We start from the raw sequence: 17,804 nt of genomic DNA on the forward strand, positions 1-17,804 counted from the left end.
TATGAATAGTCCATTTAATATTTGTAAAGATAGTTTGTAACAAGATTTGAGCCGTTAATGTATGTTTTTTTTCGCCCTCTTCCCCCCGAAAATATATAGATAGCTAACGTTAGCCTTTAACCTTGGACTTTTTGTTGAAATGGCATAAATGCTGCAGTTATTTTCACTGCCCATTCTGTGCCCCCATATATTTCAAACCCACAAAGTTGTCCAAAATTCAAAAACATCTCAAGGGACACTTCAACAGAGCAGTGCAACATGGTAGCTAACATTTGCAAACATATTTTTTTCTTCCTTTTTATTTGGAGACCGTAATATTGCAAACGCAATATTGCATTTGGATAATCGTACGCTGTAGCCTACTCTGTGTGTGGGTGTTATTCGATCTTTTGAACAGCAGGAGGTGCTGTGTTCGAAAAACGAGGGGTCTGAGAATGCGGGACTCTCGGTGGGGGACTGTAGATGCAGGCTCCGAGTCTGCAGCTTCATAATATTGGGGGAATGTCGACAGTCATGTAATATAGGTCACCGACGCACATACGTAATTCCATATTGCACAAGATAAGTCTGAAAGCATTTTCCATTTGGAAGAATGAGTAGCCTTATATATATAGGCGTCATTTATGCTGGGGAAATTATTTTTTTCCTCATCACTTTATAAAATAAAGCATGCTTCAGTTCTCGCTATACTCAATTAATAAAATAAAAAAAAATCTAGCTTGTGATTCAAAAAGTCATGTAGCCTATATTTGCAATTGTTGTTTATTGCATATATGTATCATTTTTGTATTTAGACTTTTTTGCTTTTAAATTACTTTTAACCACCTGAAAACATCGATTTAATGGATGTAGCTTATATAGAAACTCAGTTCTCCGAATGCTATTTTAATCTCTGGGGAAAACTGTGAGGCGTCAGTGCAATAAACATAAATAGGAATAGTAACATAATTGAAATTGCAATAAATACAAAAACACACACAAAAAAATACCAGGCTATACCAGAGAGAGGACAGAAATAAATCAAATGTGAGCTATGCTTTCCTGAAAAATATTTTGTAGTGCATGGATTGCACAAATGTTGTGCGAATTGAAAAGGTGCATCTGCATATGAAGCGTTTACGAATGTGTAGCCTATGCATAATGAAGGATGCATTATTAGATATGAGTCGAGTGGAAAGATTTGTACATGAGAGAATAGTGAGAATTAAGGTTTCCTATCAGAGTGACCAAAGCTGTAGTTCATCACGTTTTCACAGATCTTCACAGTCAGTGTATTTTGTTTAATAATTTAAAATCACTAATGTCTTGAAATTTTGCACTTAAATGTGAGCTTTTCTATGTGTTACGTTATGTGTTCTATGTGTTACGTTATGTGTTCTATGTGTTATGTGTCTATGTGTGTTTAAAATACACATTTGGTTTGATATTCTGTAATCTAATTCATAAATTAGTCTCCTAAAACTTTTTGGAGTCACTTAACTTTTGGGGCGACTACATAATCTGTAGTACGGAAATGACGCAATTGTCTCGCGACAAGAGTGCACTTTAGAGGACGCTGAGCAAGGCATGGAACACCTTGGTGCATTATTACTGCTGTTGACTTGTGTGTCACGGTTTCCTTTAACGGAAGGTAAGGGGTGGTTTGTAAATATTTGTGGACAGAGTATTATAATCGCATGTGCTTAATGTGTCTGAATGCATCGCTGGTGTTCACACTTTCCTATTGGACCGCACGCTGCACGCGGCGCTGTCACGCCATCTGATTGGATCGAACGCCTCATGCTCTGTCAAACTGATGTTCAGTTTCCTCGCGAAATATAAACAAATAACGTTACTTACTTACTACAATTACTGTCATACTTTTAAATATTCTAAAATAAATATAATATCACTCAATTTAATTTTGAACGTTACAGCATCGTACAGCATGTCCTTGGTTCCACGTGTATGCGTGAGATAATAGCCCACTGTAACGTAACATACAGTGGCGGCGCTAGAACGTTTGTGAAATGTTCCCTATTTTATTGTAAATATAAAACTTGTTCAATTTGGTTCTTTTTATCTCACCATACATACAGTCGGCAAAGACTTGGACAAAGGGCTCATTGTCTATATAAAATGCATATATATATATATATATATATATATATATATATGCATTTTGTTTTTATATATATATATATATATATATATATATATATAATTTTATTTATTATTTTTAGTTTTTTTATTATTATTATTTGTTACATAATCAATAATCTAATCATAAGGAACCCTAATATGTTTTCTAAGTAAAGAGTAGGTGCTGAATTTGTTATCTTTCAGAGGGGGTGTACTAATTTATTCTTAGACATATAGATATACCGGTATAATTTTCCGAACGTAAACAATATGGATACTGACTGTTTCAAATTCAAATAAATAAATATGTTCATTTGTTATTTACAGTTATTCAGTACTTCTTTTGTTTTACCAGTTTGGAAATTACTGAAAGGTCCGAACTAATTAACTAGTGAGCAAAAAGTAATTTATTATTATAAGTAGTACATAGTCAAGATTTCATGGGAGGAAACAGAACTGAATTTCAATTTCTTGTGTATTATCATAAAGTATAGAAAACTCTCAAGTGTCTCCAAGTGTCACAACTGGCTGCAACAAACTTTTTAGGTTAAAAACCCCTTAGTTTATAACAAGAACATAAATTACAAAGTCATAAAGAAAACTCTTAGATTTTTCTCTGAAGATGTTTGTGTTATATACATGCAATAAAGCAGCAATTAAAATGTAAAATTAAATTAAAAATTCCAATCATTGTCTTATCAACTAGGACGGGATAAAAATAGCATAAAATACATTTAAACTTGGCTTATTTCCAAATCTTTTGGAAAAATTGGACATTTTTCCAAAAATTATGAATGAACTGTTTCTTTTATTTATTTTTTATATTAATGCCATCTTAAATGTTGCAGTTTGGTAACTGACAATACAGTAAATTGCTAAAAGTGCAAGAAACAAATGTCCCAGTCCCAGATTACCTTAATTCACCTACATGCACAATGTAGTCCAGTCACATAATAGAGAATTTGATCTTTTTCTTTGATAATCTTTAGCTATTTAAGTTTCAAACTGTCCTCTTTCATCTTTCAGAACTAAAGAGCAGTTTTTATTTTCCAAGGTTTTCCAAAGTTTGTGTGTAATAACGGCAGATGTGTGCCTGTGAATCAGCGCTGTGATGGTGTGGACCACTGTGGCGACGGAAGCGATGAGATCTCCTGTTTGAATTGCACTAGTGGCTCCTTCCACTGTGTGGCGTCAGCGCACTGCGTTTCTGCCCGCAGCATTTGTGATGGAAAGCTGGACTGCTCAGATGGAGCAGATGAACAGTTAGACACATGCGCATCGCTATCTAAACCACAGACATGCACCAGGTCACAGTTCAGATGTGCTAATGGACACTGTGTGCCCAATTCATGGAGGTGTGACCACTCCCCTGACTGTGAAGATCGCAGCGATGAAGAGAACTGTGGTGAGTTGCAGTTTATTTATGACATGTGTATACAGCTATTTGCTATATATATATATATATATATATATATATATATATATATATATATATATATATATATATATATAAAATAGTATTCCACTACTGGTTAGAATGTTGAAGTTTATAATATTTTATATTGAATTTTAAAAGAAGTATTTTATGCTCACAAAAGCTGCATTTATTTGATAAATTAACAACAGTAATATTGTGAAATATTATAATTTATTACAATTTAGAATAACTGTTTTCTATGTTAATATATTTTGAAAATGTCATTTATTCCTGTGACACAAAGCTGAATTTTCAGCATCATTAAGACTCCAGTCTTCTGTGTCACATGATCCTGATTTGCTTCACAAATATGCTGATTTGCTTCACAAGAAACCTTTCTTTTGAGAAATCAACAACATTTATTTGAAATAGGAACCGGTTTTACATGTTTTTACTAATATTTACAGTACAATTTACTTTTGTAACATTTCTGTTTATTGAAACATTTCTTATCAATTTTGAGAAATCAACAGCATTTATTTGAAATAGGAACCGGTTATACATGTTTTTACTAATATTTACAGTACAATTTACTTTTGTAACATTTCTGTTAACTAAAACAAAGCTAAAATAAAATATTATTTTTATTAGTTGAAAAACTTAAACTAAAGAAAAATTAGAAATGTTGCCTTGGCAATAAATTGAAATAAGTTTAAGTTGAAGCAATAAAATAAATGAATAACTTCATTTAAAAAACTAAAGTAAAACAAAAGTAAATTAAACCTAAATAACAGTATTTAAAAATAAATAAATTATTGTGCACAATTCATCACTATAACATTATTCTAAAGGAAAAATGTATTCTTATTATACATCCAAAGAACATGTATTACTAAAAATTAACCAATTCAAATTTTCTATTAGTAAAACTAAAATAACACTACTATTTGCTTAATAAAAGTACAAATTACTTTCTTTAAAAATAGACTATATGTAATGTAGACCAGTATGAAAAGTACAACATTAATGAATATTTCATAATTCACTGTTTGTCTTCTTTCACTCTCTATTTCTGTCTTTGTGTAGATCAAAATGAATGCGAGATCGATAACGGCGGCTGTTCTCACATGTGTATTGATCTGCCATTTGGCTTTATGTGTGACTGCCCCAGTGGAATGAGGCTGGTCACGGACACACACTGTGAGGGTGAGAAATGATTCACACAGGTTAACTGAGGAAATAACATCGTGTGATCTAGTGCATACAGTGTTGCTCTAGAAACGCCATTCCAGAAATGCTTTATTTAATAAGCTTCTTCTTTTCTCCATTCACAATATCGTCAGGAACAGGGTGGTTAAAACTAGTATTCAACATTTGCCTTATATGATCTAAAATTTCCGCCCCGTGAGATGACTCACTCCATGTCAAATGACTATTTAGAAAGGGTGAAGGCCCTATTGTTTTCCTTAGGATTATTTATTTGGGCCCAAGCCCTAAAAGGGCGAAGGCCCTATTGTTTTCCTTAGGATTATTTATTAGGGCCCAAGCCCTGAAAGGACTAATTCTTATTATTATTCTTCTCACGTATTATTATTATTCTGCTATCTTTTGGGAACTTTTGGGGTCCTTAACATGCTCGAAAACTCTTGAAACTTTGCACACGGGTCAGAACCCGCGGCCATCAGAGCCGGGCTGAAGCTGTTTCTTGTCAAGCCGATCAACTTTCTAATTAACAGTAAGAAGCTCAGACCAAAAGAAAGTCAGATATTGTAGTTTGGATGTGTATCTTGTCTCTATCGGTGTCTGTGTGGGGAGGAGGGGGGGTTGCTGGTGTCTGTGATTGTGTGTGTGTGTGTGTGTGTGTGTGTGTTTGTGTGGCTGACTGTAGATTTTTCCTGCAAGTCCTTGTCTTTTTGCATAACAATTTTTTTTTTTTAAATAACAAAATATGCATATAACCCTAATCTTTTAAATGTATAGTTTGCTTTAAATAAAAGTAAGATAAATTGGTAAACTACAAATTGGTAATTGAAGCTGAATGAATTAAAAATTCATGTGCTATATTTGCTTTCCTTAATATTGTAAAACACTAACCTCATTCTCATCTGAATTACAAATATTTTTTTTTCTGTATAAAATAATACTCTGATTAAAAAAGAAACATCAAACGTGTTTTTAGTCAATGTAGAATGTGTAACTTAAAAATAAACAGATTAGTGCTCTGTTTGAGGACAATCCTGTGTGGGGAGTGGGCAGGGGGATTTCTCTGTTGGGTGAGATTTAATTAATTTTGTTTTTCAAGGTAGCATTCTAATCAGGTAAAGGAAGTAATATTCTCTGTCTTTATATATATATATGTGTGTGTGTGTGTGTGTGTTTGTATATATGTATATTTTGCAAAGCTCTCACTGATGCAAGGTCTTCAGCACACTTCTCTTCGACAGTCAAAGCGGGGGTTAAGTTTTTGCACGTCGTGCAGAATAACCCTAAAGGCACCTAAATATAGCTTATACTTAAATATAGCTGGATAACTAAAGGCACCGGGGTTGCGGTGCCACCGGCTTGGGCCCGCAATCGCTGCTCGCAGCTATATTTATTTATTTATTTATTTATTCATTTATTCATTCATTTATTTATTTATTTATTTTTAATGCAGGAAAATGTACTAATTACACTTAACTAAACCTATAATATTAGCCAAGTTAGTAATCTTTCTCTCTTTTGTTATGCCAATAATAATGGCTGACTTTTTTTTTTTTTTTTTTAGTATTAATAAATTTAACTTTTCTCTCAAATACTAACTTTTCACTTTTAGAAGTGGACCACTGTCTTGATTCAGATGTGTGTGATCAAATTTGCGGCAGTTTCGATGAATCTCCTGCGTGTGAATGTCAGGATGGGTATGAACTGACCGCTGGGACTGGACAGTGCAACGCTACAGGTGAGAGGATTATTTAAATGTAATTGTCCTGTAGTCAAAGACAGTCAAAATTGCAGATCTCTAATATTTTGCATGTGTATCAATGATAATTTGATATTATTTATGATAATTAGATTTTTTTTTTACTTTATATTCTCCTTGTTATAATGTGATTATACAATTAAGTAACATTAATAAACAACTTACTGTAGGGTTTGAATTAGGGTCAGATGCTTGTAATTATGCTTTTTTTACTGTAGCAGTAAATAGTTATTTTATATCAGTTAGTGATTTTTTTAATGGTTTTAGTTAACAGTAACAACATTGATTTGGGTTGGGGATTGGTCTTGTACAGGTGCTGTTGGTCATTTGGTGGTCAGCACTCATGAGGGTGTTAAGTGGATGGACCTCAGCGGCTCTGAGCAAAGAAACATCACGTATAAAAGAGTCTCGCAAGGACCTATTACAGCACTTAATGCAAATAACACACTATACTGGACCAGTCCAGAGAATGACGTCATCTACAGGTGCAGCGCCATATTAATTAAATTAAAAATGAATATGCTATTCATACATTTTATCACAAAACACACAATTTAAGCCAGTTTATGTCTATTTCAGAGTGTCTTTAGACGCCAGTGACCATAGACCAGCTGCGTTGTTAAAGGCCTCCATAGGTGTTCAGGGATTGGCGGTAGACTGGATCCATGAGCTTCTGTACTGGGTCAGCACCAGTACTCATGCTTTACACGTGGCCTCTCTGAATGACTCCAAACAAAGACAGCTCGTGTCTGGACTGTCCAGACCTACTGCAGTTGCTGTCCAGCCACTGCTAGGGTAAAATGCTGTCTTCTTCTCTATATAACTTTCCCATAGCTCAAACAGTAGAGCGTTGGCGCTTGCAATGCCAAGGGCATAGGTTCCATTCCACGTGTACCTTGAAATGCAATGTAAGTTGCTTTGGATAAAAGCATCTGCCAAATGCATAAATGTATTAAGCACATTTCCCTGGGGCGAGTTGCATAAACTGCTAAGACTAGTCTTACAAGTTAGGTATCAAATTTTTTTTCTTCAAGATTGTCATTGTTCACACAACTTTGAGTTATAAAGTTGGTTACATAAAAAGCGTACATTGGTCTAATTTGATACCGAACAGTAAGACTGATTACCCCTAACTAACTGCTAGTTGGCCATACTATTTCTTAAGACACTCTCTTAACATAATGGCTATGTAACTGCCCCAGTTCTTTAAGTTAGGACATTTAAGTAGCTTTTATATATATATATATATATATATATATATATATATATATATATATATGAAGAGTTCAGATGCAAAAGCCTCTAAATGCCATTTGAAATTTTCTTCTTTAATGATTTTTATCAAACTTGTATATTTAAGTTCAGTAATCTCACTTAAATAACAATTAATAGGTAATTATCATTTCCATTTAAGTGAAATCACTGAACTTAAATATACAAGCTTGATAAAAATTATCATTCTAGAAGAAAATTTCAAATGGCACTTAGAGGCTTTTGCATCTGAACTCTTCATATATATATATATATATATATATATATATATATATATATATATATATATATATGTATGTGTATATGTGTGTCTGTATATATATTTCTTGCTTTAAATTAATGGGGTATCCCACTTGGTTGTCCAACTGAGTCTAATGTTACTTTAGGGTCTGGTGCATAAGCTCTTTTGACTCTGCACTTCTGTCTATTATGTTTCTCCGATGCTTCTGTGGCATTATTTAGGATCCCATTCTACGATTCCCTGGGACAGTCTCACTGAAAATAGTCCCTTCCAGTCCATCATGGTAACCTTGAGTCGCTTGCCTCCACGTAACCAGAAATAATCGGCTTTTGTTTGATTTGGATTTTCAAGTGGTTCTTGTTGGTCTAGTCATGTTAGGGTGATTCATTTTATTCACCCTCTGGAATGCTGATGTTGTTGATGTAGAAGTCTAGGAGATCAATGTTCTGGACGTTGAGTGTGACGAACTCTTCCTGTTGGTTTGCTTCATGTATAATTGCTTCATGTAGTCAATTGTCTCATATGTCCTTAACTCCATTTGGAGCTGTTCTAAAGGTGGGGCTCTCAAGTGAGCCATAGGCATGGGTCTTCCTGAAAAATCTCATGTGGAGTCAAGTTAGTGATTCTGCTGGTCTGCATACGGTAGCTCATCAGAGTGAGGGGCAATGTAGTTTAGTTATTCAAGTTGAGCTTAGTGTGTGCACAGATCTTGTTGATCTTAGTCTTAATTGTCCTCCTTCAAATAAAGGGCAACATCCTTTATCGATGTTGCTGTCACCATTATTTTTAGAATGACTTATTGCGCAAGAAAAATAAAGATGCTTAGTCGCATAACATCGGTTAATGGAAACTGCGTCATTTCGCAATAGTTTTTTGTCGACATATAGAAATTATCACAAGTTTCGCGCAAATCTGTAACGAAAACGCGGCTACTGATTTCTCAACTATCGGTGTTCATTTTGCATGGTTTTTGAAGCGTCAGCTTTGAGGGGACCATCCAATTCCATTATATGGGCTCACAGAAATTTATTATTTTTTTACACATCTTTGTTTGTGTTACTTAATTTGTTTGAATTAGTTTGTGTCCTAAACCCGTTTTCCTTCCATTAGGTATCTGTTCTGGGCAGAGAGTGGGGCGTCTCCCAGAATTGAGAGAGCCAGTTTGGATGGGACAAGCAGAATATCATTGATAAATTCATCCATACGTTCCCCTGTCGCAATCTCCCTAGGTTAGACTTCTCTGCAACACTTTACAAAAAGATTTTTATTTTATATAAATTAAACCAAACTCATCCTTAAAGAGGTATGGAACGGCATTTTTTTATAATGTTCTCTGAGGTCCACTAATAATGTTACCAAGATTTCATAAAAAAAAAACATTGTAATTTAGAAGTAATTAGATATTTTCTATTCTAACATCCAATATTGAATATTGTTACATAGTTTGCCAACATTTGAAACAACTTACATATGCTCATAGCCTATGTTTTGGTTGTGGCAAATACAGTTTGTTGGCTACTTGAAGTTACCACAGTTATAATTGACAAAGGATGACTTGTGGTGTTTCATGAATTGGGGACTTGTCTGAAGTATAAAATATTCCTGGAATATTCTCCACAGCAGAGCGAATTGCATTACGTATCTCCATATTCGCGGTCGTTTTTGATTTCCCTAACGTAAAATACAATCTTAAACTCGTCACTTAGCGTCTACGTCACGGCTCTCAGCCCGCCCTCTGTTCGTCGATAGGCCGGCTGTTTTCAGGTTGGAGGAAAACTGAGAGATAAGTCGCTATCGCAGACTGAGTACAGGAGCGAACTGAAATTGAGCGGAAGCATGACGTCTGACGTAGTCAGGCTAGTCTTTCATCACACAATAACATAATAACGTGACGATCCGAAACGAGTAGTTTTCGGAGCTTGGTTTCAATAAAAGCCATTGTTGGACTTACAAGGAGTTTTGAGTTTTGAAACTTATTTTAATTGTACAATGACTTCTTATATGTCAAAAGATCAAGGAAAATCTGTTTTCGTATTTCATGACCCCTTTAAAAAAAACCATTAATCAAACAAGAAAAAATTGATAAGAGTTAGAAAACAAGATAAGAGTTTGATAAAAGATTGTGTCATCTATTTTGGTCAAGTTAAAGTTAATAAATAAGCTGATTGGTATATTTTTTTCTGTCCTCATTAAGATATCCCTCGTGGTCTGCTGTACTGGGCTGACTCAGGTCTGCGCACAATATCAAGGGTTGCATTTGATGGACAACATAGAAAGATGGTTGTAGAGTCCAATGGTTATCTAGATCAACCATTCGGACTGGCCGTATTTGAGGTACGTAACACATTGCATGCAATTAATTTCAATACGAATGACCACAGCGTTGATTTTATAACGGCAACAAAACGAAAACACATGTGACACTAAAATGTTTTATATCATCCATATTCACATATTGTCTTTTTTCATTTTTCTGGAAATATTAATATTATAAAATATATAATGGCGTTGATAATGGAGTAGTACTGAATTTCTGATGTATATGCCCTGCAGAGTCGAGTGTACTGGAGTGACCAATTTACCAAATCCATCTGCAGTGCAGACAAGCACAACGGCAAAATGCTCCAGGTGTCTCAGAGACTCGGATCCGTTTCACCAGCTGGGCTGGTTATCCTTCAGCCACTGTTGCAGCCTGCAGGTAGACAAAAATCTTTACACTGTTAGTGGCCAAAAGTGATGTCTGGCCTAGAAAAATGTATATCTTTAGATTCTTCACCCTTTGTTTAAGATTTTTGTAAAGACTGTAATGACCTGATCGACATGGGGAATTTGCATAGTTGATGATTAATGGATCAGACCAGCCTTAAATATTATTAAATCTCCTGATAAGGGATGATATGTTACCTGCATCTGCATGCACGTGTACCTCGGCAATCAACCACAAATTGATTGCAATTAATTGCATAGATTACGTTTTATATTAATTAAATATTATATTATAATTCTTATAAGAATTAAATATTAATATGTCAAATAAAGGTCTACATATGTTTACTCCGACCGACGGCATCCCTGTGAAATAATTTGTGATCGGAAGATTTGCTCGTCCAGCGAGCTGATCATGTGATCATTATCAATTCTCACACAGAAATACTTTCAGAGACAGGAAAGGAAATTTCTGGCTGTGAAGATAACCCTCTGTTTTCACAAAGGTAGCCTGCCAAAGTTAAAGTATTAAAGCTTGTATCTAGATCACACACTTTAGTTACCTGGATATGAGCAAGAGACATGAATCAATCGATGGAATATAAATGAATTCAATAAAGGCGAACTATGGGTACAATTACTATGGATAGATGGGATATACAAACAGATAAACGGACAACACGAAGAGGAGTTGTAAAGAGAAGTTCGGATCCGTAAGGGGAAATGATAGAAACTATGGAAAGATTCTGGTAATACTCATATGTTGTTGTTGTACATATAATTTATATAGTCATTTCAATCTTCAAAGTACCAGGTTATAGAGACACATAACACATAAAGCCATAAAATTCCACCAATGGCGGGGAAAGGGTTAATAATTGATTATGCTGTAGTGGTAAATGTGCTTTTTGTTTCAAATAAAATGAAAAAACTGTAGCTTTAGGTAAATAAAATATCTTAATCTAGTGTTACATGTACATACAAGGATGCACTTCTAGTGGTAACAGTTTCCAATAAGATTTCATTTGTTTACATGAAATAAAAATAATCAATACTTGTACGGCATTCATTAATCTTAATGTAAATTTCAACTTTTACTAATACATTTTTAAGATCAAAAGTTATATTTGTGTTACCATCAGTTAAAGGTTCTTAATCATGTTCGTTCACATTGCATCAAAGGGTTAGCGAAAAAGAAAAAAAAAAATTCTATCATCAATTTCACACTCATGTTGTTCCAAACCAAAAAGGACAGAATTTAGATTTTGGGTGAAATGACTTTGATACACTGTGAACTAACATTAACACATAAACAAGGATGTGGTTGGTAAATGCAAATGATCGCTCATTGTTGGTTCATGTTAAAAATTTGACTAAAAAAAGTGTTACTCTGCTGGTAATAATAAGTTTGAAAAAACTTAACTTAAACTTGAGTCTGAATTTGTTTTCCATTATCTTAAAAATGGCAACTTCAAATGACACATATAAACTTATTCAGTACTGTTTAAAACAACCATCAAGCATTTCACAACTTTAGTTTAATAGAGAACGATTTTTTTTTTTTTTTGGTCACTAAAGAATTACATCCATCTTGATGACTCATTCTGAAATGTGACAAAGAGTATCTACTGACATCTCTAATACACAGGGAGAAATGCCATATTTTTCGATGTGTTGATGTGTTTTTATCTGTGTGTTTGCACATGCAACTTCAGGTCATGCTGCATGCGGTATCTCTGGAGAGGTTTGTTTGTCAGGCTGTGTCACTGATCTCTTCTCAGAAAAACCTCAACTCATTTGCTCTGACCCACAACAGACTAACTTTGGTACGTGAGTATTTGTGTCTGTTATATTAGTGGGAAACTTCATAGGTTCTTAGTTACTAACTGAGGTACAATTTACTGTTTAGTAGACCATACTAAACAGTCTTGCTTATTTTTGCTCTTTTGTTAGGTAAGCACCTTCTATGTCAAACATGATGTTTTGATTGAGTTGCTACAAGTGGCCTTTTGTTGCTTAGAACCAATGAAATGGCATGTTAGAGCACATAGACTTTGCACTGTGAATCTTAACATGAGTTTTGAAAAAGTAGAATGTACTTTCCAAAATTCTGAATTTATCTGTCATCACACCCTTGCTGTGAATACCACTTCTGCCTTTTTTTTTCTTTCTGTACTTTTTTTTTTCCCAACCGTCTTGTGTGCATTTAATTTTGTTCAAGTCTTGTTTATTTGTTATGCTTTAAACTACTGGTTCTAACCTGTGATTTAAAAAAAATGACATTAAATATATTAAAATGACAACAAAATGCATGGATCTAATAAAATACTGAATGATTAACATAGGCTGAAAAGAAAAATTTGTTTTATTTATTTATTTTATTCAATTATCTACGGTCATCTGCAATGCCTTCTGGGTTTCGTGAAGCATTACGGTTTACTGGGAGAACCAAATAAGAGGGACAGTTTAGTTAGCTGTGTACTCATCTAAACAATTACTGGAAGCGGAATGACTGATACTAATTGTTTCTTTTTTCTAAATGGTTTTCAAGTATCAGAATTTGTTCAAGCTTTTCTTTTTTCTTTTTTACTATCCCTTGTTTTCCCAAATCAGTTTTATGTGTATATATAGCGCTATTCAAAACATGCATTGTTTCAAATGAGCTTAACAGACATCATGGTGTTTGTGTTTATAATGTCTGAATGCGTTATTGTCCACATTTAGTAGTTTAGATTTTGCAATTTGCCTGGCTTCAGCTAAGTGGCAACTACGTTTGTGTCACGGTACAGTAGAATTTGATTGTATGCACATTGCACAGCCTTCTTTGTCAAGACCTCAAAAGAAAGTGTTTCTTTCTTCCTCTTTGTTTTCTTCCCCTTGCTTTTAGTTTCTCTTTTGTATTTTCAGATAAATATCCGTTGCAGTCGGGAACAGGAACCCCACTTGCTGATTCAGGATTTCAATGGATTCTGTCTTTGACTGGTTGGTTCAACTTCTCTGTTGCAACCTAAAAGGGATACTCCACCCAAAAATAAAAATTCTGTTATCATTTACTCGCCCTCAAGTTGTTGCAAACCTCTATCAGTTACTTTCTTCTGCTGAACACAAAGGAAGATATTTGAATGAATGGTTGGAAGTGGAACTTTGACACCATTGACTTCCATGGTATTTTTTTTTTTTTTAGTCAATAGTGCCAAACATCTATTTGGTTCCATTCGTTCTTCAAAATATATATAATTTCATGTCATTTTTTTAAGCAATCGAGTCCTGGTGTCCACTACATATGAATATAATATCTTTTTTTTCTTATGCTCTTAACAATGTGATTACATGAAGAAGAAAAAAACTTTTGAAAAAAAAAAAAAAGTTCTTTAAAGATTGGATAGGCTACAATAACAAGTGTGTCTTCTGAGCGACTGTTCACCATCAGGCTAAATATAGGCTCTTTTAGAGCTACACAAAATGTGTAAATGTTATTGAAATAAACAGACAGCCCACATCCCCATTTTGCGGATTTTGGAAGATGTGTGATATCATTTGAAATTGTTGTCGTAAAGGCAAGAGCACCCACACCGCTAATCCAAATGTAGATTTTTTTTTTCTCTTTCTCTCACACACACATATGTAGGCTAGTTATAAACTCTTTAGACTTTAATGATTAGTGCTTTATTTTTAAAGTTTGTGGGTAAGAATCGTGTAAAAAAAAATCCCTTATTTTGGGGATGTATTCTGTGAAATCTCCCTTATTTTCAATGTTGACAGCTATGGTCTGGGCTGATGTTCCCTTGGTAACCTTTATTTGTTCTTTGTCTGTTAGTCATCATCAGTTTGCTGTTGGTGGGGGTGGTGCTATGGTGGCAACGGTCTGAACTCTGTGCCTCTCGTTCTCTTTCTCTTCTTGGAGATGTGACTCTTAAAGAATCCCAGGATCCTCTTCTGTTATCCAAGCTACCTGTGGTACACGAGCATAAAGTAAATATTCATTCAAAATGGAATGACCATGAATTGTAATGAATGTATTGCAATTAATGGGCTGGACGATAAACAATATCATATTGACATCGCGATAAAATGTACGTCGACTCGATGACGATAAGCTGTAGACATTTTTTCTCAAAGTGGATTAATAATCTGACAGCCTATTACACCGCAGAAATAAACGTGACAAAAGTTTGTCAGTGCATGTTTCTAATAAGTGATTTCTGCGTGTCTATATCCGCGAATGAACGGCACACGGTTTCGTCTGATCCACAAACTCACTAGTGGTGCTCACTGCAGAGTCAAGTGACATCCAGCTCCGCCTCTCTGGATGTCTAATGGGGTGGAGGGATAAGGTTGTGTGTAGGGTTAGGGTGTGGTTGGATATTCCAGTTCCACCCATTAGGCCCAAAGTACATTTGCTCCTTCATAAATATATCACTATTGTATACTAAAATGTACTTTCAAAAGTAATAATGGTGATATATGGAATATCATATTTTTTCATCCAGGTTTTTAATTTATACAATTCTGTTGTGACAAAAAAAAATGTTTTTATTTGATAACATTTTAAAAGCTTGATTAAATTGTAAAATTTTACATAAATTTGTATTAAATCCTAACCCCACCACCCAGGTGGTGAATATCGTGATCAATATTGTTCTAATATGATATGGAAAAAATGTTGTGATATTTTTAGCCATATCGCCCAACCCTAATTGTAATACTTCATCAGTGAATGCAAGTTATGTCATTTTGATGGCTATTGTCTCCCTTTTTTATTATTCAGTTATAATATGCAAAACACTGTTTTGCACTGTCACTCAATCTTATGTTGACAATATGCAAAACACTGTTTTGCATATTGATTTCCCTGTTAAAATGATCAAATGCATGCATAGATAATATGTTGTTTGTGTGTTCAGGGTCGTACACAGAATGGTTCAACATGATGATGGTATTTTCCTGTAATGGGAGCTGCACACTTCCTGTGGTAGATATCACAGGACCCAGGCAGGAAGGTGGACTCCATCAGAACATCCTGTTGGTGACCCGAAAATGCTGTTATATTTTTTCAAACGTCTGTTTATGATTGATAATCATATAGAACACCAGTCAAACTGAATTTGAACTTATGTATGTAGCATGGAAAAAAATACACTATCATCACTGTATCAGACTTTTTAGTCCTTAAATTTAATTATGTGTGTGTATTAACCCAAAATATGACGGTGAGAGTATTCGGAGCTCCATGTTAATAATTACCCTATGTAGTGACACAACAGCTCTGTGAGTTAGTACATGACGTTTAGTAGTTTTGAACTTGTTTTAAGATATTGTTCTGCTTAGTGTATACTGCTGTAATTTGTGAAGGGAATAATCTCCATTCACCATTTATGTTGACAATCTCTGTCTTGCCTTTGTCATGTCCACATAGAGATAAAATCAGTTAGGAAAAGATTTTATTTTAGAATTTGCTGATGCTGGAAATGCCTTAGATTATAGTTGTGTTATATTTATTATGTGAGAAGAAGAAAAAATAAATTCTATTTATTTTTTGGTTTTGGCTTTAAGTTGGTGTTAAACAGGTTTAGTTCTTCTGATTATATATAGTACAGTCTGGAGTTTGAAAAAAAGGTGTTTTGAATGCTTTTAATGGTCATATGTTGGGCTTGGTGAAATAAATGATATGTGTTGTAAATTGTACTTTGAGCTATTGAATCCTTTCACATGCCCTTTAACAAGGCTAAGCTTTTTATGGTCAATCCTGGGGTCCAGTCCATAAGCAGTTACTTAATTTAAACAAGAATTAGAACAAATTGTAACGTTTTCAGGTTTGTTTTTACCTAACATTGTATAAAGTGACCATACAGAGATGGTTGAAATAAATTTGAATTAAAGAGGTAATATTTGCCAGATTTGTTGTCCCAATCTTTGCTCAGTTAGACACTGTGATCAAGCCACCCCAGTGGCTTAAGTTTAAGGCAGCTGTGCATGATGGGCAATATAGTCTTTACAATGAACAGATTTAAATGCATGCTAAAGTCATGTAAGAAGCAAGAATGTAAAATACACACACACACACACACAGTCTATATGGGATCTAAGAAGCAGTTGTGAAGCCAGAAAAAGTTAACATTTTAAACAAAACAAAAAACAATTTAAAAATTGTGACAGTTGTTTTGTTCGTTGTAAAAGTTGTTTTAGATCATGTGTACATATATATATCCATTATATATTTATATATCGAAATGTTATACCAAAATGCTATGTTATGTCTGAATAATTTTAGTTTTGTTATCAGTCTGAACATTGTGAAATATGCCCCGAATCACTGCAAAGTCATGGTGAAATCAAAATAGAGCGAAAGATATTTTCTTCCGTATTGTGATGAGAATATGATTTTAACAGATTATCCCAAAAAAAAAAAAAATTGTGGAGTGGGGATTTTTCTCTGCATTGTTGTGTATTGAATTTTAAGATGTGGCAGTTAAACTCGGAAATAAAGGCAGATGAATGCAAGTTTGCAGGGGTGGGGTTTAATTGCACCGAATGACTGGCAAACATCATCAGAGAGTCATTTTCATAGTTTGCATATCCTACCACCACTCCAAAATGAGTATGTGAACAAACGTGTTAAAGTTTAGCAGACAGTAATGAGATGTTACCATACAAAGGCAGCTTATTAAGTCTATACTGAAGAATCTCCTTTGATTTTCAATTTAAACGGTTTCTGTCTCACTTGTGGGGCCTTTACGAGAGGGGTCTATCCTGTTGCACATCCTCTTTGTATATCTTAACTTGCATTCCCTTTAGTACAATACAATTTTTTTTCCCCTAGTTCCACATGTTCCTGAATCAACAGGACCAATATTACGTGCTGAATTTACTGAAGTCACTTTATTGGAGTTTGTTTTACTGTCCTTGAGCAAATATATGTATTTTATCATAAGTGTTCAAAGTATCTTACACGCAAGAGGTGTACGCGATGCACAGAACAATCATGGTTTAAAGGAAATGCCTTTTTGAAAGGGTTTGACTATCTCCTTGTCTTTTTATCCTACAGAAGACATGGTGAGTGTGTGTGTGTGTGTGTGTGTGTGTGT

The 17,804-nt window shown here is 34.3% G+C and overlaps 1 protein-coding gene across 1 annotated transcript; it reads left to right on the forward strand.

Moving 5' to 3' along the window:
* Positions 1-1,521: 1,521 nt before the first annotated feature.
* Positions 1,522-16,616, forward strand: LOC120474091 (low-density lipoprotein receptor). Its single transcript, XM_039664279.2, has 13 exons — positions 1,522-1,630; positions 3,176-3,526; positions 4,625-4,744; positions 6,354-6,479; positions 6,814-6,985; positions 7,080-7,295; positions 9,124-9,242; positions 10,208-10,347; positions 10,567-10,711; positions 12,435-12,545; positions 13,627-13,701; positions 14,537-14,691; positions 15,624-16,616. The coding sequence occupies exons 1-13, from the start codon at positions 1,567-1,569 to the stop codon at positions 15,648-15,650; spliced, it is 1,821 nt and encodes a 606-aa protein (XP_039520213.2). The 5' UTR covers positions 1,522-1,566; the 3' UTR covers positions 15,651-16,616.
* The last annotated feature ends 1,188 nt before the right edge of the window (positions 16,617-17,804 follow it).

The sequence above is a fragment of the Pimephales promelas genome, chromosome 14 (genome assembly GCF_988280905.1).
Source record: "Pimephales promelas chromosome 14, fPimPro1.hap1.1, whole genome shotgun sequence".
NCBI lineage: Eukaryota > Metazoa > Chordata > Actinopteri > Cypriniformes > Leuciscidae > Pimephales > Pimephales promelas.